Source organism: Idiotropiscis lumnitzeri, chromosome 3 (genome assembly GCF_059441095.1).
Source record: "Idiotropiscis lumnitzeri isolate Australia: NSW breed Sydney's pygmy pipehorse chromosome 3, RoL_Ilum_1.0, whole genome shotgun sequence".
Taxonomy (NCBI): Eukaryota; Metazoa; Chordata; class Actinopteri; order Syngnathiformes; family Syngnathidae; genus Idiotropiscis; species Idiotropiscis lumnitzeri.
The window spans coordinates 20,167,342-20,177,101 of NC_142393.1; the positions used below are offsets into that span (position 1 = coordinate 20,167,342).

Sequence of the window (9,760 nt, forward strand, 5' to 3'; positions counted from 1 at the left end):
ATTTGGGTCTTTTCGCATGGGAATAAAGTGTTTAAGGTTCAGTGAGAAAAAAAAATGGTTACTATAGCTATTAGATACACCAAACCAAAGGGGGCAGTATAAATTACCAGTGAGGTTACAAATCAACCTGAATGTAGTCTACCAATAGGTCTATTTGAAACACCTGTAAAATACATTTGAATTGAATCAACACAATTTTCCCATTCATCCCTTATCTGTACCGCTTGTCCTCACGAGGGTCCCAGGGGTGCTGGAGCCTATTGTAGCCGTGTTTGGGCAAAGTACACTCCGAACTGGTTGCCAGCCAATCGCAACAAGTTGACCATTAATATATTGTTAAAACTGTGCAAGACAAATCTTTTGACACGACTCCTTGTGGCAACCCCTGATGGGACAAGTCACAACAAAAATAAATTTGATTTTCAACCTCAGTTTATGGTGCATTCATTCAGTGCAATTGGGAATTTTATTCACAGACGCAAATGTCAAAATGTATTATTCATTTTTTAAAAAGTAAACATTTATTTTCTGTTCATGATACAAAGTTGGGCTGAATCTTCTTTGGATTTTACACATACAATGGAATTAGATACTAAACAAATGACATTATGCAGGGTCAACAAATGGGACATACTGTAACTTCGTGTGTACAGAAACATTTCCCCTCACATCTCGCCACACTGTGCAATGAGGATCGGGAGCTTGGGCTTGTTGTTAGGTCCCGTGGGAACGTTCTGTTTGGAGTTGGGATAAAGAATTGTAATTTTTATAACATTAATAAGAACAAAATGCATCACACAGCAAATTCTATAAAGATGACTTAAGTGTGGTCAATTGATATTCAATGTAAAGTACCTCGATTTTTCTCATGATTAGCAATCCATCCACAACTTTACCTGAAACAACCACAAATAAGAATATTAAAGCCATATTTCCATGCATAAAATATATAGTCTAAAATGTAAAATGAATATGAATTTCACATTATTGTGGCTCCATACTCACCAAAAACAACATGTTTTCCATCTAACCAGTCACATTTAGTGCAGGTTATGAAAAACTGGCAACCATTTGTCCCTGGACCGCTGTTTGCCTAAGAAGAAAGGATGATTACAGCCTTAATCTTAATATCCACAGAACAAATAGAATTTTATATATTTTGTGAAAAAAAAAAAGATTCTGAATACAAATAAAAGAAAAGTTTGAAAAGGGTGCCGCCACGGATTGTCAATAGAACGGAATCTCTATTTGAATAGTTATACAATATCTGTCCCTTTTTTTAATTGAAAGAACAGTGTACCCTCTTGGTAGGTTCAGCGTTTCAGAGATTCAAAATGGGGAACTCCAGGTTGAAAACAGTTGACCATGTGTAAATAAACGGATTTGTGAGCTATTTTATACATTTTTTTTTTAAACAGTATTTCCAAATATTTTTAATTGCTGTTGCACATCATTGTTCTCCCACTCGAAATTATGGTTGCACATTCATTCCTGTTCTCATTTTTTTTTTAACACAAACGCAATACAACACACGCCAGAGCTCCAATGACTTTCTAGTAAGTACATGAATGATCACCAACCTTAGTGGCAGATATAGAGTGGCCCCAAAATTCAATTTTGCTGAGGGCCTGATAGATGTGTGGGTATAAATATGAATAAACCTATGAGAAATCCACATACCATGGCCAGAAGACCAGGCGCAGAATGCTTCACTCGAAAGTTTTCATCCGCAAATGGACCTCTGTAGATGCTGCAAATACCAGTCCCGTCACCCTATAAGAAAAAAGTGCATACGGGCAAACTCACAAAAACTGTTTTCAGAATTTTCGAGGAGCCCAGTAAGAGGGCTATTTCATGTTTACGACCTCTGTGAGGGAACAGTCTTTTTTAAGCATGAATCCTGGAGTTGAAACAATTTATAAAACATTTTCAGTCTTGCTTATGGGACAAATATAGTGAAAATCAAATGTGTAAGTCATTGCTGCCATCCAAGCAGTTATCCCATCAAAATTAAAATGTTCATTTCGAAAATGGCCAATAATTGCAGCTCCTTTTCATGCCTATTGTACTCTTGGCATGTACTCACATTCACAAAGTCCCCTCCTTGGATCATAAAGTCCTTGATCACTCTGCGAATGAACAATACAACAAATGTGTTATAAGAGACAATGAACTTTGTACAGTATGACTTTATTTATATATCATCCATACCTGTGGAATGTACAGCCCTTGAAACCAATAGGTACACCATCCTTCCTGTGAGTCATATTTATTTTAATATGTCATAAAAGGCAGGCCCTGCTTGTTAAGTGAAACGTCACCAACGTTTACAGTAAATCTGCCTTACCGGAACTCTCCAGTGCAGAACTGCCTGCAAGAAATTATGAAAATCTAAGTCGTACAATATCGGCATATATACCGATGCTGGTATGGGTGCGTAATTTTTAACACACGTATACCCCCTCAATTCACATTCACAGACCAAAGCAACATGTAAGCCTGTAATTAGTCAATCCAAAGGCTGCAAAAAATATAATTTCCAGAAAAGGCACAATAAAATGTTTAAAATTGAGATGACAACATACCGAAAATTCTCAGCCGTCCTTGGGACGACATCAGCAAAAAGTTCAACTTTCATCCGCCCCACATCCTGAAACGTAGTGGAGAAGAACTTTTGTAAACAGCTGATGAGACATTGACAACAGTTTTATCTTTAGAAACGACCCATATGACATCAATAAAAAAGATGAAAAAAAAAAAACATTGTAGATTTGTGTGGGCGGCAAGACTTGGAAAATAAATCAATTTGAGCATTGATGTTGTATTCTAAACATTCAAACAATTACTACTTTAACATGAATGAAGCACCAACACATACAAATAGATGATCAATGACTTTTATGCCTTTCGGTGACTCTTTCACTCTCTGTATATCCGTTGCAACATGCTGATGTCCACAAAGTTAAGTGGCCACTTCCCTCTGAAAAGTTTGAACCAATTCTAATTGCACCAGGAATTCAAAGTTTCACTAAATGAGCAGAAGGTCTGTCAACTTCTGCATTCCCTGTAACACTGTGCATGACGCCGATTTGGGTAAACTAGGTAGACTTCCACAAATACAAAAGACGACATTGCCAATGAGGTGTTGAAGCAGACTATTGCTCCCATCTCCAGTCACACAACTCCAAGACAAGCAGACATCCCCAAGCATGACCAATCAAGGCACAGCTCCAGAAAATAGGTGAGCTGTGATTGGTTGCTGCCAAAGCCCTGAACAACTGTGATGTTATTTTTAGTCGACAAAAATGACAAAACGTCCGCCACCCGAGATGGACACAAACGGGTGGATTTTTGCTTAACTCACATTCCACAAATGCAATATGAATCAGAATGCCGTTTTTAGACTAGCGAAGGCGCATTGAACAGTTTATTGCAAAGAAATTCAATGGCGATTCCCCCCCCCCCCAGTATTGCAAATTAATTTGGGTTATTTTTTCAAGGTCCTCTTACCAAATTTTTTTTTAAATTAACACAATAAATTAATCTGTAATATAATAAACAGTGCCAGCCTTATTATTCATACATGTTTTGGTCTTATAGGTTAGGCTTGTATTCAAATAGAGGCAAATGAACAATCAATATTAAAGACACTTAAGTTCACTTAGAATTAAAATATATTTTATTCATAATGCACTTTACATTTATAGACAAATCCCAGAGTGCACAGTGTAGGCAAGAGTGAACAGAATAGCAATAAAATGGAACAACAGATAAAGGAATGTATTAATAAAAACAATCAAAAGATAAAATCAGATTAAAAGTAGCCAGGAGAAGCTTTTGAAAGAGGTTTTAGTCCTTTTTTTTTTTTTTTTTATAAATACATCCACCGTCTAATGTTGCCCTGAGGTGGTCAATGAGGAACGCCAAAATATAGCAAGCATTAATATACATGTTTATTAATGAAGCAATGCTTTCAACATGATGACCTTCCAAAATATTGCGAGTTTCGTTCTAATATTTACAGGCAAGGTTATCATATTTTTATACATATCTACATACATTTTGGTGACAATCTGTCATGTTTTTGTTCAATAAGCGACAGATTGTGGCTACCCTTCAGGGGCAAATATGCAAAGGCAACCTTACAACGTGACGATAATCATCCCCCCAAAAAATTTTCTAATATTTTCAGAGAATGATTATCACATCTACACTTGAACATTTAAATTTTGCTGATAATCCGTTGTTTTACGGACAAAAAGTTCCCATAGAAGTCGCATTGGAGGCTCGCAGGCCGACTGCATTGTCAGCGATGGCACTGCTAATGTCTCTTTTTTCCCTCTTTCTTCTAGGAAGAATGTGAAACCTGATGGTAGGAGCGATATCTAAATTATGGGAATACTTGACGCAGCCATCCATCATTTTTATAGCACAATAGACCGATAAACAAGTTTGAAATGAACAGTCTAGTGTACAGCACGTGTGACGTCACAGGGATCACTTGAAGTGGTCCAAAATGCCCAATATGGGCGCGTGTTTTCATACTTAATACGGTTAAACCCCCTTTCAGGAAATTAGAGCCCACTGATGTTTCCACTTTTATTCCTCAGACACGCTAACTAAATGAATACTGCAACATTTATTTTAACCAGTTTTAACAGGTCATGTGATCCACAAGGTCAATTTCAAGGAGAAATTATTTGTCCAAATGTAAAGTTCCAAAATTACGAGCAGCACACTGTCTGCAAAAGCTCGTGTCAAATAAGGTGCCACCTGTCTTATTCATCCATCCACATATCAGACGAACACGGCTACCCCATTACTCAAACATGGTAGGTTGATTGGACACTCTAAATTGTCCCTGGATGTGATTGTGAGCCTGAGTGCTTGTTCATCTGCGTGTGCCCTTTGAATGGCTTGAAACCAGTCCAGGGTGTACCCCGGGATAGGCTCCAGCACACGCGCGACCCGAATGAGGAAAATGGATGGATGGCTTCATAATAACATGTTTGCATCACAATGAAGTTGTCGTGGATTCAAATCCAGCCCCCGGCCTTCCTATGTGGAGCTTGCATGTTCTACCCATGCCTGCGTGGGTTATCTCTGTGTACTCCGGTCTCCTCCCACATTCCAAAAAACATATTGTAGGTTGACTGACGCTCTAAATTGTCCCTAAGTATGATTGTGGGATGAATGATTGATTGTGTGTGTGCCCTGCGATTGGCTGGCAACTAATTTAGAGCCTACTGCCCGAAGACAGTTGTGCTCCAGCATGCCCGGTGTTCTTGTGAGGATAAGAGGTCTCGATAACGGATGATTTCCACACCACGAAGAATGCTCGTTGTTTTATGTTTTCAAATATAGAAAATATTTGGTACAAATTAATGCCCGAGATTTGTCTTAACTGTAATAGTACTTTGAGTGAAAAACAAATCGCAGTTAGACCTGATCAGTATTGATTAAATTGCAACAAAAAGTTACTGGCATTGTAACAAAAAGTGTGGTATCGCCCATCCTTTTACGAGAGTCTCGGGAGGGGGCGCGATGCGGCGCATATGATCGATATACAGTATGATGCACATGTTTGATTCTACGCCCACCGCTGCTTTTTTTTTATTATTAAGAATGACGAATTATCAGCTCGTATAAATTGTATAAGTTTTTGTTTTAAAGACGGAACCAAATATTAACGGAGTGACTGACCATGTGTCAATTAAACGTTAACTTTCTGTCAGCACCGGCATGCCTCATGTTTTTTTCTCCATCTTGGTTGTGGACAAGCCTTAAGAAAGTCTTTTTCCAACTCACCTGTCCTCCGATTGTAATGTCGAAGAAAACAATTGGATTGTTGGGGTTAGTCGCTTGAACAGACATTATTCCACTACGTTCGCGTTTAGGGGGGAAAATAAAAACGATCACTTGTTTAGGCGAATTTGAACAACCGGAAACTTGTACGGAAGCCGGCAGGAAGTCGTATTACGGCAAGTATGTAGGGAAAAACTGACGTAAACGCGTAAGTTTAAGAATTTTAGACAACCGGGATAGTCATTGTATAGCATTCGAATTCGTACAATAACATTACACATCATTCAGTGTCATACCGAAATATGCCGCGATGCCTCACACGTTATTTCTCCAGGAATATTGTCCATATTCAAATTGCATTTTCCCATGCTTCTGGTGTGGTCCTTTGTGTTCACCCAATAGCAGCACTGATGAAAAATTGTGACCTTCAGAATTTAAGGTACAGATATGTTATAATTGCACTTTTGATTGTAAACACAAGGAAGGTCTTTAAAACATATTTTGTAGCGAGTTGGGATATCGATAGACTAATTAATATATATCAAGTAAATGCTTACAGATTTTGGTCACGACGTTCAGGCGAAACTACATAAACTCCCTCTGGCAACACTTGAGTAATAAGTGGGTAGGCACATCTGCCTCATAAGTCCGTATGTTCTCAACATGATTACCTGTGGATTTTCTCTGTGATCTGGCTTCCTCCCATACTTCAAAATCATGCACGTTAGATTCCTTGAAGACTATAAATTGTTCAAAGTTGTGAATGGTTGTCTATTTGAGTGCTACAATTAACTAGCGATGAGTCCAGCAAGTACCTCGCCTCTCGCTCAGTCAGCCGGGATAAGCTCAAGTGACCCGAATGAGGATAAGCACTATATAAATTGGACGAATGGATGGAAATTGAAAATCGGTGAGTCTAAATCACAAACATTGCCATATGATAAATTAACTCTCCAACTTTGTACCATATAACATACCCTGTCGGGAAATTTTGACTCGACTTCTGGATTCAATTGTGAACACTGCAAAAACTCAGACACAGACGGATATATCTTGAGGGCTTTATTTATACAATAAAACGCACTTACAAACAAACAGAAGTCAAAGGTGGAACCACAAAAATAAACAATGACTTCAAAATGTGTCAAAGCTGCACTCAAGCACTGCGACTGAAAATTAGCCAGTTGAGAAACTAGTGGTGGGGTAGCCAGAAATTAAAACTATCTTAAGAAAAAGGAACACACATTCTAAGTAAAGTAGTAGGGCTTCTTGACATTGACGCCGTATTCTGAAAGAGCAGGGGCCAGGTCCTCCATTGTCAGAGTATACTTCTTATCCTATAAATCAACATGACCAAAAAATAGAACATAAAAAAAAATCTGGAAGAAAATACCATATGTGCTCATTTTTAATGGACATGGGAGGACATTAGAAAACGGAAGAAACCGACCTTTGCCTTGCTCCTTGAGCTTCCCGACGCAGTCCCCTTCATTTTGCAATACTGCAGCGCGTCATTGGCGATGTCAGAAATGAACTTCTGAGAGGCGAGCGAGATCAAACGGATTCTAAAAAAAAAGAAAATAAGATTTGACTATGCTTCCAAGTTGGTATAACTGTTCCACAGTGATTGTTTAACAATTCCCAGAATCAAAAACTCATACATTCTTGGATCAGATGCTTCAAAGCCAGCCCGATTGAGGTAATAGCCTGTCACTGCATCAGGGATCTGTCAAAACAAAAATTAAACAAGTGTCAATGCAGAATCCAAACTTGAATGGCCTCAGAAAAAAAATCAGACCAGCAGAAAACTGTACACAGTGGTAATATCTACATCATGATTACATTTTGTCATTAGCATTCATGCATCATTGACTGCAAATAAAAAAAAATATGCATGAAGAAATTCACAATGCAGTATACTTAAAAGGTTAGATGACTTAAAACTACTCCTCTAAAATTTTGAGAATCCTTTCATGCTCAAAACATGACTGGATTTGATTTTCTTCAGGTACTCAGGCTTCTTCCCACATTCCAAAAACATGTGTTTTCGGTTCACCGAAGACTCTTGTCCATAGTTGTGAATGGCCGTTTGTCTACAATAATGGACCCTGCAATTCAATGGCAAATAGTCCAGGCAACTCTAGCCCAGTCACCTGGCATAGGCACTAACTCAACCACATGGACAAGTAGGAGAAAAACAAGATTAATATCTCAACAGGGCATTTTGTTTTGGAAACTGGACAAACCAGACTTCAAAGAAGAAATTTGCTTGAACTTTATTGAAGACAGACATCAGGAGTTCAGTTACATGTAGTATTTTACTTTTATAGGCTTATGTCGGTACGTGCAGTACGGAGGGCAAGAAAGTGAGACTTGCCGTGGGCGTGTACTCTTCTAGCTGCATGACGAAGTCAGCCAGTGGGGTGGTGGAGGCAGCAGGCTTCACATCTCCGTTCGTGATGCCTCCCGGAACATAAACTCCATTGTGCACAGACGAGTCTGATGATGATGTCACCATAGGGGTTGGAGTAGAGGCTGCAAGGCAGGTGACTGTGCTTTATTAACAGATGCACAAGAAGTATTCTAATCAACTGTATTCTGGCAGTAAATCCCCAGCGAATTGCAAATAACCTAATCAGGAAATTTTCAACAGCTCATAGCCAAATGGTATGACAGCAGCATGGTGGAAGACTCCAGTAGATGTGTGGCAAGCAGGCTAGACTTATTTTGGAAGTAAATGCGTCCAGTAGGCATCCTAACCTGATGCCCGAGCCACACGCAGACATGCATAGTGAAATGCATCTATATGCGAAAGAAGGGACGCACAATTGAGCGTTCCACAACGACGCTGACTGTTCCTGAATCGAAGCGATGTTTATTCATACGTTTAATTAACGAACAAAGTAGTTCGTCAGGCAAAGATACATTGCATTCACAAAATTAGAGGAAATACAAACTACCGAGTAAAGTATGTAACATAGTGGCTTATAACATAGAGAAAATACAAACTACAGAGTAAAGTAATGCAGCATAATGGCTTAAAACAGTTATTTGGTAATGTCCGTGTACTGAAATGTCAGTCGCATTTTCTCAACATCAATTACCATTGCTGGTCACCACAGGGTTGCTGCCGACGTTGCTGGTCGCATTCTCATTTACGATGCAATTGCTTGACGTTAAAGACGGCGTGGGGTTAGACGAAGCTCCAGTGGTGGTAGACTGGTTAGCGCTGTCAACATTCATGACGACGCTGTTTGCGTTTTCGCAAATTTGGGAAACAACTTGGCGGCTAAGCTAACGCTAGAAACTCGGCCACAATTTCCCTGACCACCAATTTTAAAAAAGTCTCCACAAGTCGAGCTCTGTGAATTGTTAAAGAAACGTTTCCGGCTTAACAAATTATTGTTTACGCCAATCTAGGACCTTATCAAACCGAAACGAAATGCGGAGGCATGAGCTAGCTAGCACCAACCGATGTTCGTAGCTAACCAGACTGGAGAGCGCTCACTCTGTACAACAAATGGCGTCATGTGACCTTGATTGTACGAATGTGACGAAGTGAGCCGAAAATACCCGAGGGAATCGAGAGCAAGTTGAATCACCTGAAGTGCTATTTAATATGGAAACTCAAATGATTTTCAAAAGATTTTACGCCACCGACAAATATAGATATAATTCGGCTATTAAATTGGAAAATTAGGTAATATCATTGAAATTTAGATGAAAGGAAGTTTGTTCATCTCGAAAGTAAATTTAAATAAATACAATTTTGATAAATTAGAGATAATCTATAATATGTCAAATTGTGTAATAAAGGGATCTTTTATAATTCATTAATATCTAATTATTGTAATGTAATTATAATTAATTATCGGGCGCCACGGTCTGTGTTTTTTTTAAAACATAACTTTATTTAGTGACAGATATTATACAAGACCAACAGCCAGGGGGAGAC

The 9,760-nt window shown here is 38.8% G+C and overlaps 2 protein-coding genes across 2 annotated transcripts; both read right to left on the minus strand.

Moving 5' to 3' along the window:
* Positions 1-483: 483 nt before the first annotated feature.
* ppih (peptidylprolyl isomerase H (cyclophilin H)) lies at positions 484-5,974 on the minus strand. The gene is made up of 9 exons (XM_088290687.1): positions 5,809-5,974; positions 2,586-2,650; positions 2,348-2,371; positions 2,212-2,256; positions 2,087-2,129; positions 1,681-1,773; positions 1,006-1,093; positions 856-896; positions 484-734 (listed from the first exon to the last, which is right to left on the minus strand). Exons 1-9 carry the CDS (start codon positions 5,872-5,874, stop codon positions 666-668), a joined length of 534 nt encoding a protein of 177 aa, XP_088146813.1. The 5' UTR covers positions 5,875-5,974; the 3' UTR covers positions 484-665.
* Positions 5,975-6,852: 878 nt separating this feature from the next.
* On the minus strand, positions 6,853-9,396 carry taf10 (TAF10 RNA polymerase II, TATA box binding protein (TBP)-associated factor). Its single transcript, XM_088292312.1, has 5 exons — positions 8,910-9,396; positions 8,183-8,340; positions 7,467-7,531; positions 7,256-7,370; positions 6,853-7,142 (listed from the first exon to the last, which is right to left on the minus strand). Exons 1-5 carry the CDS (start codon positions 9,046-9,048, stop codon positions 7,053-7,055), a joined length of 567 nt encoding a protein of 188 aa, XP_088148438.1. The 5' UTR covers positions 9,049-9,396; the 3' UTR covers positions 6,853-7,052.
* Between the last annotated feature and the right edge of the window lie 364 nt (positions 9,397-9,760).

Excerpts from the sequence above, each read along its gene's own strand:
- taf10 (XM_088292312.1), bottom strand. The coding sequence starts at position 9,048 with ATGAATGTTGACAGCGCTAACCAGTCTACCACCACTGGAGCTTCGTCT. Across the intron at positions 7,532-8,182 it reads TAGAAGAGTACACGCCCACG|ATCCCTGATGCAGTGACAGG; the intron begins GCAAGTCTCACT and ends TTGTTTTGACAG. Across the intron at positions 7,143-7,255 it reads GCTCAAGGAGCAAGGCAAAG|GATAAGAAGTATACTCTGAC; the intron begins GTCGGTTTCTTC and ends GTTGATTTATAG.
- ppih (XM_088290687.1), bottom strand. The coding sequence starts at position 5,874 with ATGTCTGTTCAAGCGACTAACCCCAACAATCCAATTGTTTTCTTCGAC. Across the intron at positions 2,372-2,585 it reads AGGACGGCTGAGAATTTTCG|GCAGTTCTGCACTGGAGAGT; the intron begins GTATGTTGTCAT and ends AATTTCTTGCAG. Across the intron at positions 1,094-1,680 it reads CGCCTGGTCTTCTGGCCATG|GCAAACAGCGGTCCAGGGAC; the intron begins GTATGTGGATTT and ends CTTTCTTCTTAG.